This window comes from Phoxinus phoxinus (genome assembly GCF_949152265.1).
Source record: "Phoxinus phoxinus genome assembly, chromosome: 5".
Taxonomy (NCBI): domain Eukaryota; kingdom Metazoa; phylum Chordata; class Actinopteri; order Cypriniformes; family Leuciscidae; genus Phoxinus; species Phoxinus phoxinus.
Genome location: NC_136880.1, coordinates 37,285,930 through 37,302,920, shown reverse-complemented (window position 1 = coordinate 37,302,920; position 16,991 = coordinate 37,285,930). Strand labels below are relative to the sequence as shown.

General features: G+C 43.2%; 1 protein-coding gene across 1 annotated transcript in view; it reads right to left on the bottom strand.

Moving 5' to 3' along the window:
- The window catches only part of ephb1 (EPH receptor B1), a 229,684-nt gene that overhangs the window by 67,121 nt on the left and 145,572 nt on the right, over window positions 1–16,991 (bottom strand). Inside the window, exon 5 of the mRNA XM_079613436.1 lies at window positions 16,591–16,926. Coding sequence (XP_079469562.1) covers window positions 16,591–16,926 — 336 coding nt within the window. The remainder of the gene's footprint in view (window positions 1–16,590; window positions 16,927–16,991) is intronic.

Genomic DNA, 16,991 nt, shown 5'->3' with positions numbered 1-16,991 from the left:
CTTTCCTGCATCTGGTCCTCAACAGGACGACTACTTCAACATTAATCACAGTCACACTCACTGCCAAACACACGAAAGCGAGAAACAACGCTAAAAAGACAAGAGAGAGAGAGACACCGCAGAAGCATTCTAAACAACAGTTTCTAGACCAAGACAACTCTATGGCTCTGCTCTTTCACTGAGGGATTGAGCAGTAATGTAAATTATTTGAAAAAAAATTATGCTTTTTGAACATTCAAGCATAAAAATCTATTCTAGTGCACTTTTGACGTTAAATAATCACATTAGGCTGTATCCCGTTTCCTGTTTTTCCATACCCAAATATAAGACCTTTTACAATAATTAATATTTGTTATACCATTTAAGACTTTTTTAATGACCTTACATTTCATAACACTGATGACCCACAGGGATTTTGGTCATCAGTACATATACACACACACACACACACACACACACACACACACACACACACGGCCTGTGAGAGAACGAGTGAGACTGTCTTGAAGAGATTAATAGGGTGTGACTGTCATCCAGACACTGATAGTATGTACTAGACCCATAAAACCCTCCTGAGTGACAGCTGAATACAACTCACCCCATGCTTTTCTCTCTCACTGTCTCCATCTCTCCCATTCCTCAAGCACGATGATTATTTTCCCTTCTTGCCCTCTGCCAACACAATATCATATTCTATAAACATAAATCTGATAAAGAATAATATTAACAACGAAAAAAAAAAAACCACAGTGTAAGTGGTTCGTTCTCCATTTGGTGATGATGTTTACAGCATGTCTGCTGTGGTTAGTTGATGCAAATCCAATATAGAAGATCTGTTTTTGTTTATGGCTGCACTGCCGTTACTATTGAATAAAGTGAGTCTTATAGCAATTACGACTCTGAGAAACTTTCCAAATTCATTTATGCTGAGCTTGATGGGGAGATTTATTGATCTTCTGTGCGATAGTGAGCGATTGTCTCTCTTTCACATGGATAGAATCAAACAACTATTCTTGTCCAGCTGGTTTATGTTCTGTTCTTCTCCTGAGTTTATTGTTGTGGCTCGTGGGAACAGTGTTTGCTGGTAATTGGTTTCGTAACCACTGGTCTATGCGCTTGGCCTTGATGGGGTGATTGTGGTTTGTTTTTTGAATGAAAGAGATTAAGAGAGAATTTTTTATATACAGTATAGCCTATAGTATCGATCAAAAAAATGGAAACATTATTTTTTTTATGTTTTTGAAAGAAGTTTTTATGCTCATCAAGCCTGCAAATTATTTTATGGGGGGGTGGGGGGGAGGGCTTGGCTGTAATATTGGTAATAGCGTAAAAATGTATGTCGTTAAAAATATTTTCTATTTTAATAGGTATAATTTAATTGCAAAGCTGAATTTTCAACAGCCATTACTCCTGTTTTCAGTGTCATGCATGCATATATACGCAAATACACATAATGCAGACACACACATACATTTGCGTAGCTATCTAAACGGGGACATTGCATAGACTTCGGTTGTTTTCATAAGCAGCTAGCTTCAAATACTATAACCTAACCCTAACAGAAAAATCTGTATTAGTTATTATGCCTTTTAACAAATAAAGAAGTCCCCAAAAAGAGTTTTTTGGAGTTTTTGTCAGGTCTAGCTCACTTCTGGGTACACATTTGTCCTCAAGTACGTAGGTACACACGTACACATTTATGTTCAACCATTCCCAGAATACACCACATGGCAGATGGATTTATACAAATGTTGGGAGTGCCAAAAGACAACAATGAATAAATAAAATAAAGAAGATCAAACATTGCTGATAGCCTTCGGCTTCCTGTTTGGTGTATCATGGGGATAAAGTACAGCAGTTATGAACAAAAGTGTAGGAAATGGAATTGCTTATAAAGTTGGGAGGAACAAGCCATCACACGAAATGTCTGCTGACAATCCTGTTTCCAATAGCAGAGAAAAAGACATTATTTTGAAATAAATAACGACACAACCTACAGTACAGGAGGATGGAAAGCAGCTTTAAGTCTCCAAATGGCAAGTGCTTGAAAACAACAAACACTCCTACGCTCTTTCAGCACAAACGTTATCAAACGTCCTGAGTGCTGGAGAGATTTACAGACGTGCTCACTTCTCTAAATGGACGTTCGCCATTCCTCTGACCCCTGAGGGTGGGTAGATAGGAGACAATGACTGAAATGAATCATTGTGTCTTACAGAGTTTAGGGAAACAACCAAATTAGACTCAGTAATAGAAAAGCAAGTGTCCCCCCCACCAAGTTTATGGGAAATGAGCATCCAGGGTTTATGTAAGTTCAACACACTAAATAATTTAACACAAATTTCCATTTTCAACCCGTTAAGCATAAAATACTCGAAATAAAAAGTTATTTTTAGTGTTTCATTGGATTCTGTACTCCGTGTTCTCTATAAATAATCCTATGAGACAAACATACCGGTAAGTGGTTCAGAATAGTTACGTTTCTAGGAGGAAGACAAAAATTTCAATGAACGATGTAATGAAAACAGCCTTAAATATTGTATAGCTTCAGAAGCTTTGGAATATACAATAGTTGCCAAAAGTGATGTGTGGCCTAGAAAAACGTACATCTTCACACGTAATTCAAATATTATAATTTTTTTAAAGATTGTGTAAGCATATTGTGTAGTTGTGCTTGGACTCAATTTTATTTATTTTGTGTGTGTGTAATAACGCAATGAAACATGCCAAATTGTGCAGACATAATTTTTGGCCAGGCTGTCATACAAATAAATTATAATCATACAGTATATGCAAAAACAAGAGAGAACCAATGAAACAATAATAACTATGGTGTAGTCACGCTATGCTTATTCTTGTGGGCTTTTTGGTTTTCTATGTATTTGGTTTTCTTGCAAAGTGAAAAAAATATATAGCTGTAGTTTGTCTTGTTTGTCAAATAATTTTGTCAGATAAATACCTTAACGTAGTTTAATGTTTTGTTCTTCCATTGATTTCTTTCAAATCCAAACTATTTTCCTGATATTTTGATGGAAAATTTGAGAAACTTGAGAAAAACAAAATCACATTTGGCCACTACTGTAGTGTACAGCTCACATTTTTCAAGCTTGACAGCCACTGGTTACCATTCATTTGCATTGTTTAGAGAGAAATGAGGGTGCATAGACAATTTATCTACAGAATTACCATTTTTAATCTAGAACAGTGTGTCCTTCATCCAGTTTTGTGTCCAGTCAGGGACAGAATACACTTTTAAATCGGCTATATAGATGAGGGAATCACTAGACACACAGACCAGATGCCAGTCTGGGAGTTTAATAACACTCTAGAGCCGCAGGGCTGGCAGTCACGGGTTTTATATTCTGTACTCTTTGCCCAAGTCAAGTCACATTTATTTATATAGCGCTTTATACAATACAGATTGTTTCAAAGTAAGATTTACAGTGATAAAAGGAAAATGTCCCTTATAGCTGTTGTTCAGCTGAAGTCAGTTTAGAGTTCATTCATGTTGTAAAGATCATCAATTATTAAATTAGTTAATTACAACTATAAAGCAGTTCTGAAAAAAATATGTCATCGTCCAGCTCAGTTCAGTTCTCATTCAACAGCGTCAGAACAGTCAGATCCCTAATATTGTTGAATATTAAGTATGCGTTTTATCTTTCTGTCTCTATATTCCTCCTAACACCAGTAAATGGTTTATATCATATTTTTATATCTGTAGCTTTGGACTAAAATAAAAGAGATAAATTACATACCATGATAATATAGAGTGGGATACATAAGTCTTAGAAATAGAGAATATGCTTCTATTTTGTATTATTATTATTAGGGGTTCAAGCATGAAGTGCTGAAACCCTATTGTAATTGTAAGGATGATTATTCTGCCGTAAAACGCATCGTGCAGCCAAAACCGTAAGTGCTGGAGACTTGAAACTCAGATGGTAGTCCTCAATTTGGGGAGAACCTACAGTATCAAAGTATGACCCCGATTGCCTCATAGGTGGCGCTACAGCAAGCAAAAGTATGAGATTGCCCATAACTCCTAGGCGGTTTGCCCTAGACTCAAGTGTCTTACATCACTGTGACCCTTGGCTCAAGGCGACAAAACGTACATCTCTGCAAAAATGTGCTGCCGTACCAGCAGGTGCAATGATATTACTAACTCAGTGCCGGTCACGTTGGAAGTTACCGAGCTGGGGACTATTTTCAGGCGCTGCGTAATATTATTGCGCCTGCTGCACCCGTGGTACGGCAGCACACACAGTTCCTTGATTATTACGCAGGAATGAGAGTATAGTTCCTAGTCATATTGGCCTAGAAAATCCTAACTTTTCATCTTCCGTCGGTTTTAGTACATGATGCAACTACAGAGGAGTCAAGTTTTGAAATAGGAAAAATATCTTAAATCTTTGGTCATTTTTTTTAGAGAGATGCTAACGGTCTAATCAGATTTAATGATCTATGCTAAGCTGCTAAAAGTGCTACCGCCAGACCCGGAGATCGGCTGAATGGATTCGAAAACGGTAAAACTGAAGTGTTTAACTCTAGGGGAGTTGGAAAATTAGCCTATTAAAAAAAAAAAGAGGAGTGTTCCTTTAAACATAAAACAATAATTAATAACACGCTGTGTGTGTGTGTGTGTATAGGCACACTAAAACACACACTTTTTTAAATAAGTTACATTCAAATGTTCACCAACGCTGCTAATCAAATATCTTCAACCAGTCTCTTTCAGATCAGAACAATTTGGAGGGGAATAAAGTATTTACATCAGACTAGATGAACAGCCATGATTTATAGATAAAAATAGAACAAAAAAAAAATCAAAAATCCCCCCGGTGTAACATACATTTACCAAAAAAAAAGAAAAAAGAAACACCTTTACAACTCAGTTAATTCATTTGTTTATCTCTCCTGGCAGGGAATTAGAGGCTCTACATACATTGATACATATTGATTAGACTGTCATATGTACTTTGCTATTATTTCTAATTGACACTGATTCCAAATACACATGAAATGTAATATTAAAGGTATAGCGGAGGATTTTCTTTTTCCGGGTGGGTAACCTATACTATTGGTCCACCTAAGTGTCAATCATTCTGGTGATATGTTTACGTAAGGCCGTTCACACGCTCGCGTGCGCTAAAAGCACAGGTTGGGCTTCCCACTGATGCCGCAGTCGCGAAGATTCTACTAGACAGGTAAAGTTTGTCATGCTATTTGAAGAAATTCATTTAAAATCACTGCTAGTAGGCGTTCCCTCTCGGGAGCAAATAGAGTGTTGCGCATGTGCATTTTTTTAAAAATTGGAGAGGGCGGGTCTTTTCTAAAATTAGGAAAGATCCTCCGCTATACCTTTAAGATGAAAGGAAAGACAGTAAGATGAGATGGCACCCAGGCAGCTGAAGTCTTCACCGATGTTCCCAGCAGCCAGAGTCTATGAGGACGTGTTTCTTCACTATAGCTGTGGAAACACGGACGTTGTGCTTTTGTGTTGCACACAAGCTTTCAAAAAAGTTGACAAATAGCAAACTACAGACTATATAATGTGCAATAACTACACCCTCTATGCATCTGAAAGGTCAGCTCCTACTCCCACCCCACCTGTCCTGCTATATGTGCCCAGACCAATAGCACCGAATGCAGTTTGTAAATGCCAAACACTCACTGGGTGTTTTCTTCTCCAAACCAATGAACCCATCAAGAAACACAAGGCGCCTCCGGGTGAATAAAGAGCCCAGTTCAGCGCTTGACCTGTTAGACTGAAAATAACCGTTAGCAGCCACCACCCCAGTGACATTTTTCATCTCAATCGCTCAGTGGGAATATATTAGTCTGTTTTTATGTTTATATTTACTTTTTTCTAGAAAGTATAGCAGCTACGTAAATACTGCGGAAAGTCACTCTAAATCTAAAAGTAATTATTATATTAAGGGGTAATACATTAGTTTAGGGTCCAATTCTCAAGATTAACTAGTTATTAACTATATTGACTGTTTAATAGTACTTATAAATCACATATTAATGCCTTATTCTGCATGACCATATTCTACATCCCTTAATCCTACCCAATACCTCAACTTAACGGAGTTCATTGAGGAAAAATGTGTAGTTAATAGTTATTTAATAGTAAAAAATAAACGTTTGTATTGTTGCTTCATTTAGGTTTATATAATATGAAAATTAGGCATAACATTTTTAAGTATTCATGAAATATATGATATGACAATTTATCAGACAATATTACATTGTATTTAAATTAGGCATATATATATGCTACCAGTAAAAAGCGCAAAAGAAGAAGAAACGATTACTCTGTATGTTTGTTTCTTCTCTTAACCAGTGTTTCAATGCGGAAAGATATCAATAAAACAGCTTGTGAATAATATCTCATTACATTTACTTCAGGCATTTAGTGTGGACAGCAGGTTAGAGAGAGAGAGGCATTTTGTATATGCACTATATTAGCCTATTGATTATATTTACTTAACCTGTTAGTAATGTCTTATAATTTAATATATGTTTAAATAAATTTGTCATGAAAACATGTTATGACAGACAATATATTTGTAAATTATCATATTTCAAAAATGAATTGGAGTAGAAAATTAACTTTATAATTAGATTTAGACGTTAATGCAAATCCTGCCCTATATGTGCAATTTACAGTACATGTTTTTTGGGGGTTTTGTTGATTATTATATTTAAAAATAAATGTAATAATTTGGGCTCTGTTGTTAATTGTAACCTTTAATATTATAGTAATGTGTAATTAAGGGCTCCCTATAGTTTACAACATTAGTTAAGATCGTTAAATAAATAAACAAAGTTTAATTAAAAATAGAAAAAGAAAAAAGAAGCAATTTTGTGTTTAATTTTCTCCCCCCTGCTGTGCCGAACCAGTACCGAACCATCATGTTTGCATATTGTTACACCCCTAATATATATATATATATATATATATATATATATATTAGGGGTGTAACGATATGCAAAAATATATATATAATATATTCACATTTAAGATTAATTTACTCTTTGTTCTAGAAAATGTGAACAGACCCTCTTTATCAAAATCGTACGGTTTTCCCCAAAGTGTCAGTGGAATCCAGTTGAGATCCAGACTGTCCTACTAAACCGATGAACTGTGCTTTTCAAACCAGCTCTTTTGAAAACCTCTTTCACCCAGCCTTCACGGATGAAATTAAATCCTGATTACGCTTGAATTAATTTTAAACTATAGTCTCCTAACCTCAAGTCTGAGCGTGCAGCATCTGCATTCCTTCTCCTGTTTTTCATCTCGTTCTTCCCCCATTGGGCATTTCCATCAGGTACCAGAAGTACAGGTACACAATTACTGCTTACCTCCGAGACCCATCCGCATGGGAAGGGCCCATTAACAGCAAAAGACTCATTACGGTCTCCAAAAGCGATAACAACGGAGGAGAGCATGGCTCTTAAGTATCTATCTGTCAAGAGCACCGTTTAACTGTCACACACACACAGCAGCGGCCATTAGAGCCGCATGTTAATCAGGTTTATTTACCTCGTCGTTCTGCTCTCGTACACACAGAAGAAGGAGGAAAACTCGGCAGGTGTCTGATTCCGTGTTATGATCTTTTTGTTTGTTTGCTCCGACTCCTAGTGTCACAAGAGGAGCGATTACAAGACACTCCGCTGCAGATCGTGTGCAGTCATGTTTGAACCGCTTCTCAACGACTCAGTTCAGCTGGAAACAGGCATCGCACTGAAGCTCCAATTATACCAATTAACTCCAATTAGACTGGATCAAAACAAGCACACTAACAGGTGATCGAGACAGGACTAATCACAGTTTAAGAGGAAATAGTTTCCCTTTGCAAAACAAAGCCAAACAGAGATGCTGAGTAGACTCTTGAAAGAAGAAATGCTGCTCCTCACATCGAAGAAAAACCATTCATGTCGCCCCAAACCTGACTTTTTCTTCTGTGAAACACAAATGGAGAAATGGTCGCTGTTTTCCATGCAATTACATTGAATGGACACTAAAACATTCAAGCCCTTATGAACAGTATTCAAAATTTTCTGAAGTCATGTGATAGCTTTAGGTGAAGAAAGTTATGAAATGTACTTTTTTTTTTTATGACGATCTTCCCAAATCAGTGAACAATTCATTCAGATAATCTTTCTTCTTCTTGTGAATCATTAGAAAGATCTAACTCAACAGAATGATTCATTCAGAAAACAAGCATTGCTAATGACTGGAATTGTGGGCTGAGATTCTAACACAAAGATACTGTATTTCTTACAGCTGAACGATAAAAACATTGATAATCATAATCCACCCGACTTTAATGAGTTTGGGCATTTAAAGCGGCAGATGACATAATTGGTGTGGGCGCTAATGTAGTTATCGTTATCTTTATACTGTAGTTCTCATTCTTGGTGTGAATATTCTTTTAAATTATTATTTAAAGAAAGAACAACTCTAATGCTGCCATAATACTGTCTAATACTGCCTTGATAAAGCTCTCTATTGTAGTTTCCAATGAACATGCCTCAATTAGACCATGAAACATCAAAATAATACAAACGGCAACGATGTTCCACATCCTGTTATGTTTAGGCAACAGAATCTTGTATTTCTGTCATTACTTTAAAACATAAGAGCAAAAATCCCCCTCAAATCCAAAACAAAGCTTCTAATCTACATAACAGAGGAGCAATAGAAATATATAGCTGCTGGCAGATTTATACTGCATTTGGCTTCTTTTGTTGAAGCCACATCTAAACACATCTAAAAAAAAAACAACAAAAAAAAACACAATCCCTCTTCTCCTTTTCCGCAAGAGCAACACTGTTTCCCCTCTGCATCTTATAACCTCTCATTTTCTATTTCTTTAGATTTATTGTTGTTACCTTTTTATTTGTATTTTTGCTTATAATTACTTTTCTGAAGCTAGATCAGCTAAATTCTGCGGGACATAACTGTAATATATATATAAAAAAGAATTATGATATAATATATATATATATATCATAATATTTTGTTTATATTTACAGTTCTGTATATAAATGTATGTAATGTTATGTAATATAAAAAATAATGATGATATATAATATATATATATATATATATATATATATATATGTATATATCATAATTACTTTATGATATATATATATATATATATATATATATATATATATATATATTGTCACGGGTGAGAAAACACACAACAAGGTAGCTCAGTGCAATGGCCCCGGAGGGTGGATTTTATTAATCCTTTGAAGTGAAGGTGGTGGGGAAAAGCAGGGGTGCTCGGTGCGATCGTGCCTGGTGTTTCTACGGTGTCCGTGAAGAGGCGTCCAGGCGTGCGTGCTGCGGCCGTTGGTCACTCGCTGTCTTCTGTTAACAAAGAGAGGGAACGTTAGTACCAGAGCGATCTGCATGAGACGTTAGTCTGCCTGAGTGAGAGCGGTGCTGGCTTCTTAAGCTCTGTGTTGACGAGCGGCAGCTGGGAGTGATCGGCCTGTGATGAGGACGTGCAGGTGTAGCGTGTTGGTTGCCAGGGCGACGCTGATGAGCCCAGAGACACTCGTCACATTCCCCCCCCCTAAGCGTCGTTCTGGCCCTGGGAACGAATGGAGACAGTAGGGGTGAAACAAGGGGTGGGTGGGGAACGACCCCTGACAGACCTGCGTAAGCTGTCCACATCCGCGAGAGCCCATCTGCATTGGCGTTGGCGGTCCCTGCACGATGACGAACCTCGAAGTGGAAGTCCTGGAGCGCGAGGAACCAGCGGGTCACCCTGGCATTGGTGTCCTTAGCCCGGGCCATCCACTGTAAGGGGGCATGGTCGGTTACCAGGGTGAACTTACGGCCGAGGAGGTAATACCGCAGCTCCAGGACTGCCCATCTGATGGCCAGGGCCTCTTTCTCAACGGCGGCATAGTTCTTCTCGGCCGGGGACAGCTTCTTGCTGATATAAATAATAGGATGCTCCTCACCTTCCTGGATTTGTGATAGAACGGCCCCGAGTCCGAGGTCGGAGGCATCCGTCTGCAACAGGAAGGGGCAGCTAAAGTCGGGGGCGCGGAGCACTGGCGACGAGGTAAGGGCCGTCTTGAGCCAGGCGAAGGCCTCCTCGGCGGCTGTTGTCCACTGTATCTTTTCCGGCTGCCCCTTCCTGGTCAGGTCTGTCAGAGGGGCGGCTAAGGAGGAGAAGTTGGGGATAAAACAGCGATAGTACCCCGCCAACCCCAAGAAGGCTCGTACCTGGGTCTTCGTCTGAGGTTGGGAAGCGGTAAGTATGGCCTCTACCTTCTTTTCCTGTGGTCGGATGAGGCCACGGCCGACCTGGAAGCCCAGGTACTTCGCTTCGGAGAGTGCTAGGTGGCATTTTCGGGGGTTGGCGGTTAGTCCAGCCCGCCGGAGCTCCGAGAGCACCCTCCGCAGACGTTCCAAGTGTTCATCCCATGCCTCGGAGTGCACGACGACATCATCCAGGTATGCGGCTGCATAGGCTTGGTGGGGTCTCAGGAGGATATCCATCATACGCTGGAAGGTGGCGGGTGCTCCGTGCAGGCCGAAGGGAAGGGTCCGGTACTGCCAGTGTCCGCTGGAAGTGGAGAACGCTGTCTTCGGTTTGGCCGACGTGGTGAGTGGAACTTGCCAGTAACCTTTCGTCAGGTCGAGAGTAGAAATGTACCGGGCCCTCCCCAGCCGATCCAACAGCTCATCTACCCGAGGCATGGGATAGCCGTCGAACTCGGAAACTTCATTGAGACGGCGGAAGTCGTTGCAGAAGCGGAGGGTGCCATCCGGCTTGGGTACCATTACGATGGGGCTGGACCATGGGCTGCGTGACGGTTCGATTACCCCCAACTTCAGCATTTGCTGAATTTCCTCCTCAATAGCCTGCCGACGGGCTTCTGGGACTCGGTAGGGCCGTTGCCTGACGATCACTCCAGGGGGCGTCCTGATGTCATGCTGGATGACGTTGGTCTGCCCTGGCTGGGAGGAGAACACATCCTTAAACTGACTGACCAGGTGTTGCAGCTCTGTCTTTTGGGCAGCCGACAGATGGGGATTCATGTCGACGACCACGGGATCGGTGAGACTGAGGGCAGCTACCTGTTCGTTGGTCCCTTGCCATTTTTTCAGTAGGTTAATGTGATACAGTTGCTCCGCTCGTCTTCGTCCAGGCTGGCGTAGTCGGTAAGTTACTGGTCCAACCTTCTCCACTACCGTATAGGGACCCTGCCAGGACGCCAGGAACTTGCACGCAGAGGTGGGGACCAAGACCATCACCCTGTCTCCCGACTGAAATTCCCGTGGTTGGGCTGTCCGATTGTAGTGGCGTTGTTGGGCCTGCTGTGCCTTGCTGAGGTGTTCCCGGACTAATGGCATGACCCGGTCGATCCTCTCCCTCATCTGCTTCACATGCTCGATGACCGTGCGGTGGGGTGCCGGCTGCTGCTCCCAAGCCTCCCGAGCGACATCCAGCAGCCCCCGTGGCTGGCGGCCAAACAGGAGCTCGAAGGGGGTGAAACCAGTTGAGGCCTGGGGTACTTCCCGGATTCCAAACAGGACGTAGGGGAGCATGAGGTCCCAGTCACGTCTGTCTTCAGCCGCTACTCTACGGAGCATCCGCTTGAGGGTCTGATTAAAGCGTTCTACAAGTCCGTCGGTCTGTGGGTGGTAGACAGTCGTCCTCAACTGTTTCACCCGCAGCAGGGTGCAGAGGTCTGCCATTAGCCGGGACATGAACGGTGTACCCTGGTCAGTCAGTATCTCGGAGGGGATGCCGACCCGGCTGGCCAACAGAAACAGCTCCTGGGCGATGGCCTTCGCTGTTGCTTTACGCAGGGGGACTGCTTCCGGATAGCGGGTGGCATAGTCGACGATGACAAGGATGTGTTCATAACCTCGGGCAGACTTAGGCAACGGCCCCACAAGATCCAATCCGATCCGCTCGAAGGGCACCTCAATAATGGGTAAAGGAATGAGCGGACTGGGGGGAGGAGATCTGGGCGCGGTGCGCTGACAGGTAGGACATGCCTGGCAGAATCTCTTCACTTCCGCTTCCATGCCTGGCCAGTGAAACCGGTCTCGGATACGCTGACTGGTGTTCGCGGCTCCCAGATGACCCGCCATAGGATGGGAGTGTGCAAGTTCCAGAATGGCCTCCGTCTTGGTCCGTGGGACGACTAACAACTCCTTCTCCTCCCCCCGTCGCTGGGCGACGCAGTATAGCAGGCCCCTTCGGACAATGAAGTGCGGGAGAGGATGGGGTCGTGGGAGGACGTCTTTCTCATCTACAGCGCGGATTTGCCCCCAGCAATGTTTCAGCCGATCGTCCTCCCGTTGTTCTTTGGCAAAAGAGCCCCCCTCACTGGCCTGACGGAAAACATCATAGAAAAGGTTAGTAGCTTGAGAGGGGGACTCACCATCTCTCCCGCTGTCCGAAGCTAGCAGTGCCGGCCGGCGGCGGGGTCTTCGTGGCTGCCTACGGTGACGACGGTTCCCTTCCTGGCTGGCGGGCTGGGCGGCGGCAGCGAGCAGGCGGTCGAACCCGGGCCAATCCCTGCCGAGGAGTAAAGGGACCGGAAGGTTCTCCATTATTCCAGCCTCCACAGGCCAACTGCCATGAGCTGCAGCGATGTTGATACGACGAGCGGGAACCTGTTGGGTATCTCCGTGCACACAAGTAATGGGTAGTAGACTCCTTTGGTTGCGACGTGGAGGGCACAGTCGAGCTTGAATGAGGGTGACCGCACTGCCCGAGTCCAGAAGCGCCCGTATGGGTTGGCCATTCACGGTGACGTCTGCTTCTGGGGCCGCAGGTGGGACGCGCTGATGTACGATGCACCCCGCCAGCCAGGTCCGCGGGGACGTGGTGGGGTCAGCGGTGGGCATTGGCTCGTCCATCGGTGAGGGAACCGTCGGCCTGCCAACTGCGCGCGGGGTGCCCTCCGGCGTGCGTCGCTCCTGGACCACCCTCCGGGGAAACGGCGGCGCCCTCTCCCCAAACTCCCGATGTTGGACAGCGTCCGCCAGCTCGATCGCCTCGACTAGGTCCAGGACAGTGGCGGGATTCCTCATCCCGACGGCTTGGCGGTGGGCTCGGGGCAGAGCTCGTCGGAGGCGATCGACCACCACACGTTCCACTATCTGGGCGGCGGTGGGCTCTCCTTCCATCAACCAGTGTTGGGCCAAGCGGACGAGTTCGGCCGCCTGGGCTCGCGCTGGCACCCGGACTTTATATTCCCACTCGAAAAACTGTTGTGCAGCACAAATGGGGGAAAGTCCCAGTCGGGCAAGGATTTCCCGCTTCACCTCTCCATAATCACCAGCCCTTTCTGGGGGTAGCGAGAAGAACGCCCGTTGAGCCTCACCAGTGAGAAGGGGCGCCAGCGCTGAAGCCCAGTCGTTCGGAACCCATCCCTCGCGGTGAGCTGTGGATTCGAACATTTGGAGGTAGGCTTCCGCATCGTCAGATACTGTCATCTTCGGCAAGAGCCGGGCCGCTTGCATCCGGGCGTCAGGTGGTGGAACGTGCGGGGCCGCTTGGGCGCGGAGGGCGGCGAGTTCCGCCTCGGTCCCGCCCTGTCGAGTGGCCAGATGTTCCATAATCTGTTGCTGGCGGACGCTGACTTCAGTCAGGCGCTGCAACAGTTCATCCACTTCCATGGGGAGAGAGGACGCCGACCAGTGCTGGAGAAAGAGAACAGAATTTTTTTTTTTTTTTTTTTTTTTTTTTTTTTTTTTTTTTAGTGCAGGTACATGCCAACACTTGTGTGTGATTTCTCATGCATTTGCACGCATTCTCCACCAGATGTCACGGGTGAGAAAACACACAACAAGGTAGCTCAGTGCAATGGCCCCGGAGGGTGGATTTTATTAATCCTTTGAAGTGAAGGTGGTGGGGAAAAGCAGGGGTGCTCGGTGCGATCGTGCCTGGTGTTTCTACGGTGTCCGTGAAGAGGCGTCCAGGCGTGCGTGCTGCGGCCGTTGGTCACTCGCTGTCTTCTGTTAACAAAGAGAGGGAACGTTAGTACCAGAGCGATCTGCATGAGACGTTAGTCTGCCTGAGTGAGAGCGGTGCTGGCTTCTTAAGCTCTGTGTTGACGAGCGGCAGCTGGGAGTGATCGGCCTGTGATGAGGACGTGCAGGTGTAGCGTGTTGGTTGCCAGGGCGACGCTGATGAGCCCAGAGACACTCGTCACAATATATATATATATATATATATATATGTATATATCATAATTATTTTATGTATTTACAGTTATGTCCCGCAGTATTTACCTGTTACATTGTTTCAAATATATACTTTTTCATGATTATTTAAAACATATTATGCATAATTTGCATACAATTATTTTGATAAAACAAAATACATTTCTAGTTTGCATTAGATCCTATTGAAGGTAATAAAGTATGACGAGTGTTTGGGTCCAAACAACATTAGACCCGATTGACTTCCATTATATGGGAATGTTGAATCTGAAAAAAATCTAAATAAAAAGGTTTTTTTTTTTCATAATACCTAAGCCTAAGTATTAACTGCACCAATTAAGTTACGCACATGAACCTCAAATTGGTTGATTTGTTGAGGGCAGTTGCGAGAACATTTGACTTGGACCTGCCAAAAAAAAAAAAAAACCTGGCAACCACCCTAGCAACCACAAAACAATGTAATAAAATCAGTTATGAACCACATAGGAATGCCTTGACATCCATCCAGCACTTTAGCATGAGCGAGTTCCTTTTTTACTAGTGTTGAGTAAAAAACAAACAAACAAAAGAATGGAAACAGTGTGCAGCTGTTAGCAAGCACTGCTCTGGCATACATTCAAACTTAATTTGTTCTCATAGCTGGGACTGAACGTTTCCTCGTTTTGAGGATGAAAATCTCCCCCGCACGCTAAATTATCCACAAGCGCTCACTTTGATCCGGGAGGGGGCCGCAGCGGAACTCTCAGCGCTACAGTTCTGGGTGCCCTCGTTTCAGGGATGAATGTATTAAGGAATAGTGACACGATCAAGGCTGTTTTTTTTTCTTACTGGTCCCGCTGATAAAGATGAAAGCACCGAACCAGACGAATGCATCCCAGCGAGATCGGCACAAACTTATAACATACCAACTGCTGTGATGCTTCTGTAGAGCTTTCAGTGAAAGCAGGAAATTGAGATGGCAGGGGAAGTAAAAGATGGAGAAAGATGGGCTGCCCTCGAAAAACTGAAAGAGGAGCCCTCAAGGAAATGATGAGGATGCATATCTTTTAGCATAGGTCAAACTAGGTGATGTTTTCAATTTTGACTTCCTGCACAGTCCAGTGAGCAGCTTTAAATGTTGAAACGGAATACTTCAGTCTTAATATCCTTCAGTCAGTGGTATTGAGGCCAAATGACCACTTGGAGCCTTTTTTAATGGAAATGTAAGAAGAAACTAGACTGGTTAAGGTAATAAAAATAGTAACGAAAGTAGGAAAATAACTGGTCAAAATGTATATGAGTATGTGACAGAACATAAAATAAAAAATAAAAAAAACATTCGTACATAAACCCCGCCCCCGGGAACATGCAGTCCATGTTGAGAAGAGGAAGAGTTGTTGTATAAGAGTACATTTGTGAGTCCGCTCAAATCTTTTCCTATGCAATAGAAAGTCACTCTGTGTGCATCTCACAACAGTTCCTATACGAGCGATGTATAGATTAACATGACAGGATATGCTAATTGAATTTAGTTAACTCCACATCAGCAACATAAATTCATCAACTAACCATTCAGAGACGTCCTGTTGCATTCTACATGTTGTCACTTCTTTTTGAGTCTCTCCATCTTTGTCTGACTCCGTTTAAACATTAAAGGCAGAACAGTTTCTGTCATTTTAGTGTGTCTGCGTGAGGTAATCACAGCTGCTAACACACACATGAGCTCTTGAAACCCGATGTCTTTTGTTTATGTTTTGTTTATGTTAAAACACCTGCAATTTTGGAAACTGCACAATATGTTATTGTTATAATGGGGATGAACGTTCCTGTAAACTGTGCAATTGTTGAATAAATAAATAAATAAATAAATAATAAAAAATAAATAAAAAAAGCTCTTGAAACCCCGCCCTCTGCAGCAGCTCATTTGCATTTAAAGGGCCAGGCAAAAAACGGTGTGTTTTTGCAAACCCTCAAAAATGCTTTATAAAAATATCTGTGAGGTATTTTGTGCTAAACCTTCACACACACACACACACACACACACACACACACACACACACACACACACACACACACACACACACACACTGGGGACATCAGAGATTTATTTTACATCTTGTGAAAAGGGCATTTTACCACCCCTTTAAATCAAGATCAGTTAAACCAATAAAAACACTGCACCAGTCAAGACAGTTTACCCCCAACAATAACCATCTTTGCTTGTACAGGAACGGATCATTCTAAAACTTATCAAGGCCATCTTGGAATATGAACTGGTCTAATCTGTTTCTTCATCAGCAGGTTTGCTGTGGGCTGTATTGATTGCATAAGCTTGTTTAATCAAGCATAATCTTGTTTGGCTTCATAAAAAACTAATCACTCACCAGCCTGGTTGGTCGTGATGTCTATGGAGACGTGCTGGGCAGGATACGGGCTCTTGTTGGTGACACCGTTGACCGCCTGGATCTCAAACGTGTAGAGAGTGTGTGCCAGAAGGTTACTGATGAAGACTCTGGATTCGGTCAGTCCCAGCTGCCGGGGCTGAAATTCCACATTATCATCGCAGTGGGAACAGGATCGGCGGTCCGCTTGGCATTTCTTACAAACAATATTGTACATGACGTCCTCGCGACCGCCTGTCTCACGCGGGGAGTGCCACTCCAGAGTCACGGAGGTCTCGTTCACGATGGAGATGACATTTCTTGGCCCAGAGGGAACACCTGACGAGAAAGCAAAGACACGTGAGAATACTGAAATTCATTAAGCAAACTATGAAAATGATGCT